The following is an 18,602-nucleotide window of genomic DNA, read 5'->3' on the forward strand; positions in this document are numbered from 1 at the left end:
GAGAGGTTTTGCTGTCACCTTGGGTGGGATTTTGAAGGCCCTTGCAGTGGCTTTTGTTTTTGACAAAACCTGTGACACTCTCCTTACCTGGCACAAGTACAATGTCCATGTGACCTATTATATATAGGTCAAACATCACGTACCTTGACTGTTAGAATAACTGAACATAAAAGTTGTCTCAATACTCATAAATTAACAGCTCCCATAGTTGCTCACTGCATTCGATACGGTCACAGATTTGAAAACTTGAAATGTTGGGTAATTGAAAAATTGCCCCCTACTCAGAGAAGAGGAGACATCAGAAGAGTCTTGTGGCAGAAGGAACAACAGTGGATTAATAGATTACAGACAGTGGAACCATTGGGTCTTAATACAGCTTATGAATGGCAGCCTTTTTTCTGAATTAAAGTATCATTATTTAGTTTTTGGTTGATTGATGTATTTGCCGATGTTTAGCCTATCACGCATCACGCTCTGTGATGACGTCATGACGCCCGGTTCGTTTTTGTTTTTTATTCGAGCCGGGCGCGTCTCACAGTCCAAACTCCATTTTGAGAGGAGCCGGCTTCATTTCCATCGTATTGTAAGAAGCAAGGAGACATTTGAAGATGGCATATATCCCCTGAAGTAGCCTGTTCTGGGCGAAACAGAAAGTCTTTTCTGTCGGGATTAGGAGTTGAAAGCCTCTGTTGAAATTTCATACTTTCAGATGAGTGTACTTTTTCCTTAATGGTGATTTTTGCATTCTGTGCCTCCAAAACGACTTACACAATTGAAACGGAGCTGTAGCCTTCATTACTACTATAGTCAAGCTTGGGGTTCTGGTCACTAATTGTTGACACATATAATACATAGAATTGGGTGTTTACAGCTGTAATTATACAAAAAAAGTTCTTGAAAAAAATGTTACTTGATATGAATGGAAACCCGATTTATTTCTATGTATGCGGAGTCTTTTTATAAACCCGTGATGATGTGTTGAGGGCTGGGTACTTGTGTAGTCCCAACCTCTCACAATTGAGGTTTATTTTTCTCCGTTTTAATACTTTTATTATTTCACATACAGTTTATGTTATGTCAACTTTTTTTATGTACGTGGCCTGAATGAATCCCTGCTAGTAACCAGTGTTCCCTCTAAGCGGGCGGGTGTTGTGAGCAAACTTTTTTCACTGTGAGCTAAAAATATCGGGCGCCAGCAAGTTATGAGCCAAATAAATATGTTGCTTTCTACCACAGAACTTCCTTACGTTTGTATGGAATCTATCCCCTTTCAACTTTAGAGAGTGCCCTCTCGTTCTCCCTGCCTTAGCTACTAAGTCTATTCCCTTCAGTACCTTGAATGTTTCTATCATGTCCCCTCTCAATCTCCTCTGCTCAAGGGAGAAGAGGCCCAGTTTCTCTAATCTTTCGCTGTACGGCAACTCCTCCAGCCCCTTAACCATTTTAGTTGCTCTTCTCTGGATCCTTTCGAGTAGTACCGTGTCCTTCTTAAAGTACCAGTGCTGGACGCAGTACTCCAGGTGAGGGCGTACCATGGCCCGGTACAGCAGCATGATAACCTTCTCTGTCTCTTCAGTCCAGCATCTGCCCCTTCCATTCACTGTCTGTCTTTCCCTGCCATCTCTCCTCCTGCCCCCCCCCACCCCCCAATTTGGTCTAGCATCCATCATCTTCCTTCTGTTCCCCTCATGGTCTGGCATCTCTATCCTTCCCTCCCCCCTGTGGTTTTTAGCATATCTCTCTTCTCATTTCCTCCACTCAGATCTGATCATTCTCTGCTCTCTCTTCCCTTTTCTTCTCTGGTCTTCCTTCTCTATTTTCTGCCTCCATCTAAATTAAATTCTTTCTTACTATTTAGTCCCGTTTCCCTCTTTTCACTGTGTCTACACACAGCTTGTCACCCCTTTCCCTCACCCCTCCATTATCTTACTATTTTCTTCCCCCTTTATTTATCTCCTCCTTCCATCCAGTATGTGTTCTTTCCCCACTTCCATTCAGCATCTGCTCTCCCTTCTCAACTGACATCCATCTGCCTTCTGCTCTCTCTCCCTTCTTCTCCCTTCCATCATCTGTCCCCTTCTCTCCCTCTCTCCTCTCCTCCATTCCATCATCTGCCCCTTCCCTCTCTCTCTCTCCCCCCCCCCCAACTTCCATCATCTGCCCCCCTTCCCCTCACCTTTGTGGGTCACTTTCTTTCCCCTGAGGGTGGCTCATGTCACAGGGGAAGCTTTGGCCGAGCAGAACCGCTTGATTGACAGTGGAACTTACTTGATTGATGTCGATGCTGGGGCCCGTTGCCGTTTGAAGGAAAAAAAAAAGGTGGAAAAAAGGAACCTGTAAAGGCGAGAGGAAGGGAAACCTCCAGGACAGCTGCTTTTTGCCCTCCTTCAGCGGCCCAAGAGTTCAGACCAGCAGCGGCAGCTCTGTATGCTTTTAACTTCGGCACAGAGCTGCCCCTAATCAATAGTTTAGCGCGGTTTCATGAGGCAGCCTCGGGGCCTTTGATAGCCGGCCCGCTTCGATGATGCGATGTGGGCCGGCCTAGCAAAGGCCCCGAGGCTGCCTTATGAAACCGCGCTAAACTATTGATTAGGGGCAGCTCTGTGCCGAAGTTAAAAGCATACACAGCTGCCGCTGCTGGTCTGGAGGTGCGGAGACAAGGCAGGAGGCAAACGCGGTGGAAGGCAGGAGTCCCGGCGAAGGCAGGAGTCCCGGCACAGCGACTGCAACAGGAAGTTGCAAGTCAGCTGACGCCGGCCTTTCGTTGCGGCGGGGACCGAATCCTTCGTGGACCGGCAAGATTTTGTTTGCGGACCGGCGGTTGAAGAACTGTGCTCTACACTGTGTGCGCTGCGACGAGAAACTTGTGCGCTGCGAGGTAATATTTTGTGCGCGTGCGCACGTCAACGCAGCTTAGCGGGAACACTGCTAGTAACTATATTCTACAATACGTATTCAATATATATTTATTAGTCATTACGATTGTATCCCAGAAATTTGTTAGTTGTACAAGTACAATGCTGCCAGAGGCTTTATTTTGTATATTTTTATTTTTTTATTTTTTTCTCTTTTCAACTATGATGCATTTCTGAAGCCAGTTTCCTGAACTATGACTGTGTGAATTGAGCAAGCTGCTTGGGAGCAGGCTTGCACTAGCTCTAAGGTGAGCTGGAAAACTCAGCTACCTGGTTGAACTTGATTTTGGGAGCTATTTTTGTTTGCCTACCTCTTTTGAAGTTTGTTGCTGCATTATTGATGGCTATTCTGACAAATGTTGCACATGTATGATGAATTGCTTACCTACATTAAGGAATAAGTAAACTGAACTAATTTCTAACAACCTCAATTGTTGGGACTTTATTTTGTTTTCATTTTGAGTTCCTTCCTAATTGCAGTCCGTTCTTGTAGGGTGACTCCATTTCGGGTCACACGTTAGTGCTATTTTGTTGGTAACCACTGGAGGAGCTGTGGAGTCCCAGTTGGACCACAGTCTTGGTTACAATATTCAGAACATAAGAGTTGCCACACAGGGACAGACTGAAGGTCCATCAAGCCCAGTATCCTGTTTCCAACAGTGGGCAACCCAGGTCACAAATATCTGGCAAGATCACAAAAAGTAAAACAGATTTTATACTGCTTATCCTAGGAAAAAGCAGTGGATTTTCCCAAGTCCATCTTAAAAATGGCTAATGAACTTTTCTTTTAGAAAACTATCCAAATCTTTTTTAATCCCTGCAAAGCTAACTGCTTTCACCACATTCTCTGGCAACAAATTCTAGAATTTAATGACACATTGTGTGAAGAAATATTTTCTCTGGTTTGTTTTAAATCTATTACTTAGTATCTTCATTGCATGCCCCTTGTTCTAGTATTTTTGGAAAGAGTAAATAAGCAATTCGCTTCTACTCATTTCATTCCACTCAGTATTTTATAGGCCGCTATCCTATTGTATGTCCCCTGAGACATTTCTTCTCCAGAATGAAGAGCCCCAGCCACTTCAGCCTTTCCTAATTCCACTATATCTTTTTTGAGATGTGGCGACACAGTATTCGAGATGGGGATGGATGCCACTAGGCAACAGGAACTTTTTGGAACAGGGAGGAGTTGCTGCTGTTATTCTTGCACTGCAAACCTTTTCCCATTGTCCAGTGAACCTGATTACAGACAGTTTGTATGTTCGAAATTTAATTGACCAGCTTTCTGGTGCTTACGTCACCCCATCAATTGATGACAACTTACTAGCATTGTTTCTTGAATTACGCTCGTTATTATTGACACGTAAACACTCTCTCAGTGTGTTTCATATTCGTAGCCATCAAAATCTTCCTGGAGTCATTTCTGCAGGAAATAATATTGCAGACACTGCAACCAGGAAGGTTTTTGCACAATTTACCACCCCCGTAGATAATCATGCATTTTTCCACCAAAATGCTAAAGCCCTGGTAAAAATGTTTAAAATTCCATTAAATCAAGCTACAACTATAGTTCAATCTTGTCCACAATACTCACAACTTCATTTGGCGGCTGAGTACGGGGTAAACCCCAGGGGACTTGCAGTACATCAAGTATGGCAAATGGATGTCACACAATATCCCCCTTTCGGAAAATGGAAATATCCAACCGTTACTATTGACATAAGAACATAAGAAGTTGCCTCCACTGGGTCAGACCAGAGGTCCATCTCGCCCAGCGGTCCGCACCCGCGGCGGCCCATCAGGTCCACGACCTGTGAAGTGGTTTCTGAACACCTCTACAACCTACCTCAAGTTCTATCTGTACCCCTCTATCCCCTTATCCTCCAGGAACCTATCCAAACCCTCCTTGAACCCTTGTACAGAGTTCTGGCCTATCACATCCTCTGGAAGTGCGTTCCATGTGTCCACCACCCTCTGGGTAAAAAAGAACTTCCTAGCATTTGTTCTAAACCTGTCCCCCTTCAATTTCTCCGAGTGACCCCTAGTGTTTGTGGCTCCCCTCAGTTTGTCCTTATTCACTTTCTCTATGCCCTTTAGGATTTTGAAGGTTTCTATCATGTCCCCTCTAAGTCTCCTCTTCTCCAGGGAGAACAGACCCAGCATTTTTAACCTGTCAGCGTATGAAAAATTTTCCATACCTTTTATCAGTTTAGTCGCCCTCCTCTGCACTCCCTCGAGTACCGCCATGTCCTTCTTGTGGTACGGCGCCCAGTACTGCACACAGTACTCCAGGTGCGGGCGCACCATTGCGCGATATAGCGGCATGATGACTTCTTTCGTCCTGGTTGTGATACCCTTTTTGATGATGCCCAGCATTCTGTTTGCTTTCTTTGAGGCTGTCGCACACTGCGCCGATGGTTTCAGTGATGTGTCTACCATCACCCCCAGGTCCCTTTCAAGGTTACTCACCCCTAGTAGTGTTCCCCCCATTTTGTAGCTGAACATCGGGTTCTTTTTCCCTACATGCATGACCTTGCATTTCTGTACGTTAAAACTCATTTGCCACTTGTTTGCCCAGTCTTCCAGTCTCGTTAGGTCCCTTTGTAGGTCTTCACAGTCTTCCGTGTTTCTAACCCTGCTGCAGAGTTTGGTGTCATCAGCAAATTTGATAACCTCACATTTTGTCCCCGTCTCCAGATCGTTTATAAATATATTGAACAGTAGAGGTCCCAGCACCGACCCCTGCGGAACTCCGCTAGTGACCCATTACCAGTCTGAGTATTGGCCTTTTATTCCAACCCTCTGTTTCCTGCCTGCCAACCAGTGTTTGATCCAACGGTAGATATCCCCTTGCACCCCGTGGTGCACCACAGCTTTTTATGTAGCCGTTCGTGAGGTACCTTGTCGAAGGCTTTTTGGAAGTCAAGGTAAATGATGTCTATGGATTCCCCCTTGTCCATCTGGCTGTTTATTCCCTCAAAGAAGTGCAGCAAGTTCGTGAGGCACGACCTTCCCTTGCAGAAGCCATGCTTTTATTAAAGATTTTGACACCTATTCTGACTATCTTTGGGTGACGCCACAAACAGGAGAAACGACTAATCAAGTAATTAATCACATGTTGCAATGCATTGCTGTTATGGGAAAGCCCAAAACTTTTAAAAAACAGATAATGATGCCGCTTATTCTTCCAATGCTTTTTCTGAGTTTTGCTTACAGTGAGATATCCAATTAATTCACAGTTTACCTTATAATTCTACAGGACAAGCCATTGTTGAACGTGCAAATCGTACATTAAAATCATATTTATTAAAACAGAAACCAGTGAAATATGCCGTTCCTAATTTGAGGCAGGTTCAAATGTCTTTATCTCTTGTTTTATTCACTATTAACCATTTGAACTATTTTTCAGAATTCTCTACACACAATAAGCATCATCGAGTGGCAGTCCCATTGCCACAGCCTTGGGTGAAATACAAGCTGTCTCCTAATTCTGTCTCTTGATAAATCTTAACCAATTGTTAGTGTAGTCCTTATTCACTTCTCTCTAAATCTCTAAATCGGATATCAACTGAATCATGAATAATGCCCAGCAATCTCTTGTCTTCATCAGTCCACTTTATTGTTTATTTACTCAAAACTCTAAAATTCATTTAGTTTCATACTTATTCTTAATTTCATAATTCCATAACTATTTCTTCATCGTATTTCATTTTAGTTTCCTTCATTTCCTTAATGTCTTTTTCTTCTAATTTAATCTTTTTTTTTTAAGATTTTATATTTAAATTTTTTATTAAAGATTTTGTAAAATATACAATACACACTTGTCAACAAACAACAGTCGCAGCAGGTGCAAAAGAAACAGCGAATATAAACAAAAAGGCACAAGTATAGTATAATTTTCTTCCTCTGAACCCCCCATCCCCCCCACACTCCCCCAATCACAATATCCCCTCAACAAAATTCTCCAGTATACCCCCCCTGCCCATTCCACGATCACCTGACATACCATCAAAGTAGCAAGACCACCGGAACTCTTACAAAGTGGCCAACAGTGCCCCTATTTTGTTCCAGGTCAAATTTTGGATTGTAAAGTTATGGCGACGTTTAGCCACCGCAATCTCCATCCTCCATCTAGACAAGATTCGAGTGGTCCAGTCAAGTTGTGTGGGAGCGTCCCTATTTTTCCAATGATTAGCTATTAAACATTTTGCTGCCGCCAAACCCCAATGAAGTAGCTTAGTCTGACAGACATGTTCCTGATTATTATGGAGACCTAGCAAGCAGGTCTGAGGAGTCGCCTCAATCAGGTCTCCCAGTAAAGTGGACATAGTACAAACTACTTCCATCCAGAAAGGGCCAATGATCACACAATCCCACCAAATATGTAGAAAAGACCCCACATGCAAACCACATCTCCAACATTGATCAGACACTCCGGGGAACATTTTATGCAACTGTTCCGGGGTATAGACCTTGTCAGAACCTTGTAAGCATTCTCTTGAACCAATGCACAAGAAGAAGCCCGATACACCTCCCCACAAATAACCCCCCAATCTTTAGTGGTTAAGAGCGACTCCAGATCTCCCTCCCAGTGCTTTTGAAAGGAGAAATGAGTAATGAGTGTGGGAATGACCCCTCCTGTACTGGTACACCACTAATAGCGGCCTAGGAACCTTCTGTAGAAGCAACCATAAATTCTCTAAGTGTTCCCGCTCTAGGGGAGAGTGGGAACCCCAACCTTGGGCCTGCATGAAATGCCTAATCTGGAAATAGGCCAAATAGTCCCCATCCGATAAGTCAAACTTCTTCTGGCAAAAGATAGAATCCCTGAAGTCCCCAACAAGTCTCGAAAGACATGCAGGCCCTTCTGAGACCACCGATGAAAAACCCGATTGTCCCTCCCTACCTGAAATTGGGGTTCGAATTGTATATTACCCAGAGAATTGTATATTACCCAATTTATCACGAGCTTGGTTCCATACCCTAGCCAGATGTTGTATAAAGGGGTTAGAAATACTTTGAATCCATTGGCGCTGTGATCCAGACACCCAAAGCATGTTCCTCAACAGCTCCAGACCCCCAAATTCCTGTTCCAGCTGTACCCCACTTTTGTGTTCCCCTAATTTCCAGTTAAGCACCAATTTAATCTGTGCCGATTGATAATACCACTCTAGATTAGGAAGCCCCCTACCCCCTACTTCTCTTGCAGCCCACAGTAAAGATTGAGATAACCTAGGAGACCTGCGTTGCCAGACAAAACTATGCAGCTCCTTCCCCAGCCCCCCGCAGCTCCCCTGGAGACACTGGCACAGGCAGCGTTTGAAAGAGGAACAGCAACCTGGGAAGTACATTTATCTACCTCCAGTTGAGTCAGGGTCAAATTCAAGATTTCCATCTTATCCAAATTTATTTTAAACCCAGAAATTCTCCCATACATTTCAAAAAGCTGCAAAAGATGTGGAATTGTTACTGCAGGCTGTCCCACATATAATAAAATATCATCTGCAAAGAGCGCTACCCGATGTTCTATCCCATTCCGCCGAAACCCAACCAAGTCAGGGTGATTCCGAATACTCAAGGCCAGAGGTTCTATAGACATAGCAAATAAGAGAGGCGAGAGCAGACAGCCCTATCTAGTCCTATGATAAATAGAAAAAATATCCGTATATGATTGATTAATTCGCAGGCATACACGTGGTCCATCATACAGGGCACTGAAGTTGTTTCCCAAACCCATACAACCCATCACGTCCCAAAGATATCCCCATAAAACCCGATCAAAGGCCTTTTCAGCATCTATAGATATCAGGACCGTTTTATCCGGACAGTTCCAGCCCCCCATAGCAGATTAAGGGTTCGTCTAATGTTATCACTCACTTGTCTACGTTGTATAAACCCAGCCTGATCCTGGTGAATCAAGGATGGCAATACCTTTCCCAATCACAGGGCAAGAACCTTAGCCAGTATTTTAGCATCCAAGTTTAACCATGAAATGGGACGATAGGACCCACAAGACAAGGGATCCCGTCCCGGTTTCAAAAGTATAGCTACTCCAGCTTCTCCCATCATTTTCGGTAGACTGTCTCCTTGTGGAATCCCATTTACCACCCGGACCAGGAGGGGCCCCAAGTGTGCCGAAAATTGTTTATAAAAGCGACTGGTATACCCATCTAATCCCAGGGATTTGCCATTCTTCAATGCCCTGATCACGCCCAGAACTTCAGACAGGGGGGTCATGTGATGCAGCCTACCTGAGTGGACGCATGCAAGCGGAGCTCCCTCGGATCCCCTTTATTATCTGCTATTAGGCCTTGCTCTTCGCCACCGCCGAGCGGATAGGATCCTTAGCATTGGTGAGGAAAGTGTTCCGCTGTGGTTGAGGTGTCATGTGCTAGGGTACAAAATTGTACTAGAACTTGCATTAACAGTGGACTAGCTTTGTGGAACTGTTCGCATTTTGTAAATATCTCATATATTAATGCTCACCTTGTCCTTCCATCAGGATGGTTTTGGACATGTGGAAAGCGAACATGGAATTATATCCCTGCTAATTTGTCACACAACACCCAGTGCTGTCTTAGTAGAATAGTAACAGCATTGGTAAATAAAAAGCAACTGATTAATCCCAGGACCACGAAAGAAAGACGCTCTGTCTCTTTAACCTCTAACAGTTATATATTAGACAACCAGTGTGATAGTAATGTTAACTTGCTTTCGAAAGCTGAATATGTTTCTTTGGCAGTTTCTTTAGTTGGAGTACCTGGGTTAGCATTATATAATCATATAACTTTAGCGCGATTGGCATGTGCATTAATTAAAAATATTAATCATAGCTCACACGCACTTAGCTTGCTAAATCAAGAACAAAATGAATTACGGACAGCAGTGTTAGACAACCGAGCAGCCATAGATTATCTGTTACTGTTACATCATCACGGTTGCAAAGCCGTTAAAAATATGTGCTGTTTTAATCTAACCGATAACAGCAACAGTATAAAAGAACAAATTCAACAATTATATGAATTGGCTTCTCATATGCGTCAAGATATCTTACCACAGTGGTGGAATGCTTTATAGTCCTGGCTCCCATCTGGCCAATGTATCCAGGTCCTTATGCAGTATTTACTCATTGGAATAGGTCTTTTGATTGCTCTCTATTTTGTTCAATGCCTGCCTTCTTTGTTTACCTTATGCATAAGTCCTTGTCATAGTAGATATCGCCAGTTATCACGAGCAGATTTGCTTTCTTTCTCTAAAGACCTTAAAAATAGTAAAGTAAGGGGAAATGAAGGGATGCCGTTCTAAAACAGGGCAAGATTGGCACACTGATTTCCTTCCCTCTCTCCCCCTTACCTGGCACAAATTAACCCTTATCTTAATTTGATTAGTCCTTAGTTGTAAAGGACCTCAGACAGGCATTGCATATGTGCAGAGAATCAGGATTTGTCTAAGTGCTAATCAGTATATGCCTACTTGCAGAGTTGAGAGTGACACGATGTAAAAGCATGTACCTTTGTCTCAACCAATCATTAGAGATGTACCTAGGGGAGTTACTATGATGTCATTAGCCTAGAAGCATAATAAAAGGGTCTAGGAGCTAGCTACTGGCAACGCCTCCTTCCCAACTCGTATCCTGTGTGTGTTTGCTGTGTTCGCATCCCTACATTTGTCTGGTCTTCTGCTAATCATCTCATATTCTGTTCATTTTCCTCTTCCTTTTTTCTTCTCTCTTTTTTATTGCTGTAATTTTTCCTCTCCTTTTTATCTACCAGTTCTCTGCTTCAGCCTCATTCTTCTTGCAAAATCATGGTTCCATTACCTCTTTTCTGATTGGATTATAGCACTGTCCGTCTTTCAATGTCTTTGAACACGCCCCTTAGCCAATCGTGGCGATCCACATCACAGTTTGTTTCCCCTCTCTTATTGGACTATAGCACCGTCTATCAATGTTTTTGGATCCGGCCAATCGTGGCCATCCACGTCACTGTTTGTTCTCTTTTTGTCCTCCCATTTTCCCGCGGCGTTCTTTTTGCTTTGGTATCCATTTTTGCGCTGCATCGTCAGTTCATAGCAAATATAGGCTACTGTTTAGTTTTGTTTTAATCCCTTATCTTCGGTTTTCTTTTTAGTTTTTCTTTTATATCGATTGTGTTTAACTTTGGGACCCTGTATGTTTGATTTTTGACTCCTAGGAGTCTTAATGACACTTTTCACATTTACATCTGCATGATGTTTTCAACTTTCCCATAGTTGCCTTAAAATCTCTTCCACATCATATTATGTTGTATTGGTCTGCATTATGTGTTGGTCGTTTCCCATAATTGGTCCATATCATATAATGTTGTATAGTTCAACACACTTTTATAATTGATTGATCTAATACCACTTGTTAGTCGTTTCCCATTTTTTGGTTGTTACAGCATAGCAGTGTCGGTCTAACTGTCTCTCATATATAAACAAATTTTTTATAAAAAGGATATTTTTAATAAAGGATGAACTTTTAATTGTATACTTTTACAAACATTTCTGTTTTTATGTATGTTTTACTCTAGTTTTTATTTTAGTTTTTTATCCGTTCATATTGCGGTTTGTTGTTAACCTTACTTACCGTGGTAGGTTGTTTACGAATGCGTTTTTTTACACAGCATGTTGCGCCATATGAATTTTAAATGTACTGATTTGCACTTTGGATGGTCTCTATGCACATTTGACCTCTGTTTTTACACTCTTACTTTTTTATCTATTTACTTCCCATTTATTCCTCACTTTCCATCTTCTTACATATGCTTATCCTTTATCTTTTCCTATGCTTCATGTTCTTAATACTTTTTTCAGCTTTGTACTTCTATTACACTTCACCTCATTATTCATGCATTTTACGTCACATTGATTATGTCTTTTTCCTATGTATTTTGTAAGACTTTTAGCACTAATATTCACTCAAGGATTTTATTTCCTATATACACCATACATATATAATAATAATAATAACAATTTATATACCGCAGGACCGTTAAGTTCTATGCGGTTTACAATGATTAGAAATGTTACAGACTGAATGGAATAAACAAAGTACAGACTTAGTGATTGATAGTTCTAGAGATCGTTTGTTCAGGACTAAGATTGTATAGGTTGGTTTCCTAAGTATTTCAGGAACAGATTTAGGCATTTCCTGAATTCCCTATAGGTAGTAGGCACGAGTAATTGTTCTAGGTCTTTACCCCATAGTGCTGCTTGATGTGAGAAAAGATATTGGTGATGACTTTTAAATTTATAATCTCTAACCGGTGGGGAAACAAAGTTCGGGTGAGAGCTTCGCTTGTGTCTGTTGGCTGTTAAAGAGAACAGGTCTGTTATGTATTTAGGGGCTAAGCCGTAGAGAACCTTGAAGCAAAAACAACCAAACCTGAATTTCACACGTGTCTCCATCGGCAGCCAGTGTAGAAGTCGGTAGGAACATGTTACGTGATCAAACTTCTTCAGTCCACAAAGAAGTCTAACCGCTGCATTTTGTACTAGTCATCCATTGCTCCATCCGATTTAGAACTTCTGTTGCTTTGGGGGTGACTTCTGAGACAGAGTTGGTGAATGGGATAATTATCATGAAGTCGTCAGCGTAGCTAAATAGTTTTATCCCCAGCTGGGACAGTTGTGCATCCAATGAGGACATGTAAACATTGAAGAACAAAGGGGATAGTGATGATCCCTGTGGCACGCCAGATGGATTGCTCCATGTGTCAGAGAGATCGTGATTAAAACGGACTTGGTAGGTGCGTGATGTAAGGAAACCAGTTCAGTACCTCTCCTCTGATTCCAATTGCGTCTAGGCATTGTAACAGTTTTCTATGGTCCACCAAGTCAAAGGCAGAGCTCATGTCAAATTGCATGATTAGGGCGTTGAGGCCCTTACTGAACAAGTAACACAAGTTGTCCAGAATGGCCGCAATTACTGTCTCAGTGCTTTAGACTTTTATAGACTAAGACAAATTCGATCAATTTCAAAATTTCTATGTTCTAAATCACTTAATATTCTTATTCACTCATTGGTGATCTCCAAAATTGATTACTGTAATGCTCTTTTTAAGGAATTTCTTTGAATGAAATAAAATGTTTACAAATCATTCAAAATGCTTCCATTAAACTTATAACTAAAACTAGGAAGTTTGATCATGTAACACCCCTTTTAAAAGATGCGCACTGGCTTCCAGTTACCCACCGGATAACATACAAACTATGCATACTCACTTTCAAATCTCTCCTTAATAAAACCCCAGCATTTATTTTTAAATTATTAATTCCATATTCTCCAAATAGAACTCTGAGATCCAACGAACAGAACTTACTAACTATTCCGTCTCTTAAGGTTATTAATACAAGACGGCAATTTATTTTCTCTGTTACCGCACCTCAGACGTGGAACGCCCTTCCAATTTATTTAAGGGAAGAGCAGAATTTGGAGAAATTCAAAAGTAATTTAAAAACATTTCTCTTTAAAGATGCTTTTGGAAATTAACTAAACAGTCCATAGGTCAGATTATTTTTACTGTATCATATTATATTTTCTATTTGTTTCCCTTTTTGTATTTTTCCCTTTTTGTTCTACTTTTCTATATTGATTTTGTATTTCACCTCCCCTCTTTCCTTGTGTATATAAGTTTGTTAAGTTAAACTTTTAATCCCGAATGTCATTATGTATTGTTTTGTATTGTATTGTCTCCCATTAATTGTAATTTTAATTTGTTCATCGCTTAGAAATATGATTAAGCGATTAATCAAAACAATTATTAAACATGAAACTTAAACTTGAAATTTTATATACAGTGGTACCTCAGTTTACGAGTGCACCGGTTTGCGAGTGTTTTGCAAGACGAGCAAAACACTCAGCAAACTTTTGTCTCGTAAACCGAGCACTGCCCCGATAAACGAGCACTCAGCAATGGTGGCCCAACACGCTCCGTGTTTTGGAAAACACATCTTCTTCAGGGGTCCTAAGAAAATAAATGACAAACCTAAGACATACAATAAATACAGTTCAAGACAATAAAAAATATATACAATGGTACCTTAGTTTACGAGCATACTCCGTTCCAGGATCATGCTCGTAATCCAAAATGCTCGTTTATCAAAGCAAAGTTCCCCATATGCCTTAATGCAAACTCAGAAGATTCGTTCCACAACCAAAGTTTGCAATGGTGGCCCAGGGGTGAATACCTGCCTGCGGGTACTACAGCGATTCCAAAGTGGTGCCTTCCTTCCCTCAGGGTCCCCGTGCGGCTGCCCTCCCACTTTGGCCGATGCCTCGGCCATCGGTCAGCACCTCCTATCTAAGCCTGCCGCCATCCTGAATGAGCATGCGCGCGGCTTCACCTCTCTTCTCCTAAGTCAGCCGCTGCATAGGACAACACGCTCACCACGTATAAGCATGCAGGACGTTCTGCGTGCTTATACGTGGTGAGCATGTTGTCGGGACAGGAGAGGAGAGGTGAAGCCGCACACTTGCTCATTCAGAATGGCGGCAGGCTTAGATGGGAGCTGGGAGGCGTTGACCGACGGCAGAGGCAACGGATTATGCTCGTAAACCAAGGTACCACCGTATATATTTTTTATTGTCTTGAACTGTATTTATTGTATGTCTTAGGTTTGTCATTTATTTTCTTAGGACCCCTGAAGAAGGTGTGTTTTCCGAAACACAGACCGTGTTGGGTCTGTTGGTTTGTAAAAAGGTGATATTAGTTGCCGCATTCAATATTGGGTTTAATAAACATAGACTGCATCTTGTACATATTGTCTGCAATTTTTGTTCTTGTTTTCGTTTGCTGCTTCTGTATTGCAGACTCTGTTGGATTTTTTTTGTTTGTATGTGTCACATTAGGATAAAAATTTATCCTATTTGTCACTTTCGGATAAAAATCTGAATTGAAAGATCTTCCACAGCAAGTATGGAAAATTTAACCTGTAAATTGTACATTATATATTATTGGTATTAGATCCTTAATGTGTGTCAAGTTAGAATAATAACTTGTATTGAAAAAAGTTACACTGCAAGGATAACTATGGCAAACTGTATATTATTTATTGTGTTATTAGACCCCTAGTACGTATCATGTTAGGATAAAGCAATGTTACTTACCGTAACAGTTGTTATCCAGGGACAGCAGGCAGCTATTCTCACTAGTGGGTGATGTCATCTGACAGAGCCCCGATACGGACATCTCGCAAGCATGTCTTGCTTGAAGAAACTCAGAAGTTTCGAGATGCCCGCACCGCACATGCGCCAGTGCCTTCCCGCCCGATGCTCCGGGCGTGTCTCCTCAGTTCAGGTAGCTAGCAGAGAAGCCAACCCAGGGGAGATGGGTGGGACGTGAGAATAGCTGCCTGCTGTCCCTGGATAACAACTGTTACGGTAAGTAACATTGCTTTATCCCAGGACAAGCAGGCAGGTATTCTCACTAGTGGGTGACCTCCAAGCTAACCTCAGTGGGATGGTGGGAGAGTTGGCAACTTAGGAGAATAAATTTTGTAACACTGTTTGGCCAAACTGTCCATCCCGTCTGGAGAAAGTATCCAGACAATAATGAGAGGTGAATGTATGAACCGAGGACCAAGTGGCAGCCTTACAAATCTCCTCAATCGGTGTCGATCTGAGGAAGGCTACAGAGGCTGCCATTGCTCTGACCTTATGGGCTGTGACCTTACAGGGAAGAGGTAATCCAGCCTGGGCATAGCAGAAAGAGATACAAGCCACCATCCAGTTGGAGATGGTGCGCTTCGATACAGGTCGTCCCAACTTGTTCGGATCAAAGGAGACAAAAAGTTGAGGAGCAGTTCTGTGTAGTTTGGTGCGATCCAAGTAGAAAGCCAAAGCACGTTTACAGTCCAGAGTGTGCAGAGCTGATTCTCCAGGATGAGAATGAGGCTTTGGAAAAAACACTGGAAGCACGATGGAATGGTTGAGATGAAATTCAGAGACCACCTTAGGTAGGAATTTCGGATGAGTGCGGAGGACCACCTTGTCATGATGGAAAACTGTGAAAGGTGGGTCCGCCACCAAGGCCTGAAGCTCACTGACCCTGCGAGCAGATGTGAGGGCCACCAGAAAAACCACTTTCCAAGTGAGAAACTTTAGTGGAGCCTTGCTTAGAGGCTCAAAAGGAGGTTTCATAAGCTGAGAAAGGACAACATTGAGGTCCCAAACCACCGGAGGCGGTTTGAGAGGAGGATTGACATGAAAAAGTCCTTTCATAAATCTGGAAACCACAGGGTGAGCAGAGAGAGGTTTCCCCTGTAGAGGCTGATGGAAAGCCGCAATAGCACTCAGGTGGACTCGTATAGATGTCGACTTGAGACCGGACTGAGACAGGTGTAGAAGATAGTCCAACACAGAGGAAAGGGAGGCTCGCTGAGGCTCCTTAGAATTGGAAATACACCATGAAGAAAATCTAGTCCATTTCTGGGAGTAGCATTGACGAGTAGCAGGCTTCCTGGAAGCCTCCAAGACATCCCTCACCGCCTGGGAAAACTGGTGGGGAGTTATGTTGAGAGGAACCAAGCTGTCAGGTGGAGAGACTGCAGGTTGGGATGAAGTAGAGATCCCTGATGCTGAGTAAGCAGTGAAGGAAACACTGGAAGAAGGAATGGCTCCCTACTGCTGAGTTGAAGTAGAAGGGAGAACCAAGGTTGCCTGGGCCACCGAGGAGCTATTAGAATCATGGTGGCTTGGTCTGATTTCAACTTGACCAGAGTCTTTTGAATGAGAGGAAATGGAGGAAACGCATACAGAAATCGAGTCCCCCAATCCAGCAGAAAGGAATCTGCCTTGAGTCGATGAGGAGTGTAGATCCTGGAGCAAAACTGAGGCAGTTTGAAGTTGTGGGGAGCCGCAAAGAGGTCTATTTGAGGTGTCCCCCATTGTGCAAAGACCTGATGAAGGGGGTTGGAATGGAGAGTCCATTCGTGAGGCTGGAGGAGACGACTCAAGTTGTCTGCCAAGACATTGTCCTTCCCCTGAATGTAGACAGCTTTGAGGAAGGCATTGTGGCGAACTGCCCAATCCCAGACTCTGAGAGCTTCCTGGCAGAGGGAGGCCGATCCCGTGCCCCCCTGCTTGTTCACATAATACATGGCAACCTGGTTGTCTGTACGGATGAGGACCACCATGTTGTGAAGCAGATGCTGAAAAGCTTGAAGAGCATAGAAGATGGCTCTGAGCTCCAGAAGATTGATCTGATGGAGGCGGTCCGCACTGGTCCAGAATCCCTGAGTGCGAAGCCCATCCAGATGAGCCCCCCAGGCATAGGTCGAGGAATCGGTTGTGAGAACCTTCTGATGAGGAGGAGTGTGAAACAGCAAACCTCTGGATAGTTTCGAAGAGGTCATCCACCAAAGTAGAGACTGCCGAAGAGCAGGAGTGACTATGATGTGTCGAGTCAACGGGTCTGACACTTGAGTCCATTGAGAAGCTAGGGTCCACTGAGGAATTCTGAGATGGAGCCTGGCAAAGGGTGTCACATGAACTGTAGAGGCCATGTGGCCCAGGAGGACCATCATGTGTCTCGCTGAGATGGACTGGCGAGAAGACACAGACTGGCAGAGACGAAGAAGAGCATCCATGCGCTGAGGAGGAAGGAATGCTCGAAGCTGAATGGTGTCCAGTACCTCCCCGATGAAGGGAAGGGACTGGGTAGGCAGCAGATGAAATTTGGGAAAATTGATCTCGAAGCCCAGGCTCTGCAGGAAGCAGATCGTTGCCAAGGTCGCCGAAACGACCTTTGGAGCTGACGGGGCCTTGATGAGCCAGTCGTCGAGGTATGGAAATACCTGAAGACCCCTGTTCCGGAGTGCAGCGGCCACCACCACCAGACACTTCGTGAAGACTCTGGGAGACGAGGACAGGCCGAATGGAAGCACTCGATACTGCAGATGTAGATGTCCCACCCGAAATCTGAGGAACTTGCGGGAGGCCGGATGAATGGGAATGTGAGTGTAGGCCTCCTTGAGATCCAGAGAGCATAACCAGTCGTTTTGCTCGAGGAGAGGGTAGAGAGAAGCAAGTGTCAGCATGCACAATCTCTCTGACTAGGAATTTGTTGAGGGCCCTGAGGTCCTAAATGGGTCGCAGGTCGCCCGTCTTCTTTGGAACAAGGAAGTACCGGGAGTAAAACCCCTGGTTCAGTTGGTCTGACGGGACCGGCTCCACGGCACGAAGCCGGAGCAAAGCCTGAGCTTCCTGGAGAAGAAGGGCGGTCTGAGTCAAGTTGGAAGGATACTCTCTTGGAGGGTGGTCCGGAGGGACCCGATGGAAATGAAGAGAGTATCCTTCCTTGATGATAGTAAGGACCCAGAGATCGGTTGTTATGGCCTCCCAGCGATGATAAAAATGATGGAGGCGCCCTCCGATGGGAAAAACAGGGGGAGGCAGAACGAGGTTGGTTATGCCCTCGACGAAACAGTCAAAAAGGCTGAGTGGTCTTAGGGACAGCAGGCGACTGAGACTTAGGCTGACCCTTCTGGGGAGGCTGGCGCTTCGCCGGTTGCCTCGCAGGTGGAGTTTGCCTCGGCTGATAACGCCGCTGATAAATCAACGGCGGATGAGAAGGTCGAGACTGCTGAGGCTTAGGCTTCGGCCTAAGGATAGATTGGAAGGACTTTTCGTGGTCAGACAACTTCTTCGTAACAGTCTCGATGGAT

At 43.7% G+C, this 18,602-nt stretch overlaps 1 protein-coding gene across 5 annotated transcripts in view; it reads right to left on the minus strand.

The window, feature by feature from the left end:
* MROH1 (maestro heat like repeat family member 1) overlaps positions 1 to 18,602 on the minus strand; it is a 411,563-nt gene that overhangs the window by 380,645 nt on the left and 12,316 nt on the right. For 2 of the 5 annotated variants that reach the window (XM_033934478.1, XM_033934476.1), the window contains exon 1: positions 9,970 to 10,070. The exons of 2 other annotated variants lie outside the window; for them this stretch is intronic. In XM_033934478.1, the coding sequence (XP_033790369.1) occupies positions 9,970 to 10,045 (76 nt within the window). In that variant the 5' untranslated portion in view covers positions 10,046 to 10,070. Of the gene's footprint in view, positions 1 to 9,969; positions 10,073 to 18,602 lie in introns of those variants that run through there. One more of the 5 variants, XM_033934481.1, reaches the window with a different exon arrangement.

Source organism: Geotrypetes seraphini, chromosome 2 (genome assembly GCF_902459505.1).
Source record: "Geotrypetes seraphini chromosome 2, aGeoSer1.1, whole genome shotgun sequence".
Classification (NCBI taxonomy): Eukaryota; Metazoa; Chordata; class Amphibia; order Gymnophiona; family Dermophiidae; genus Geotrypetes; species Geotrypetes seraphini.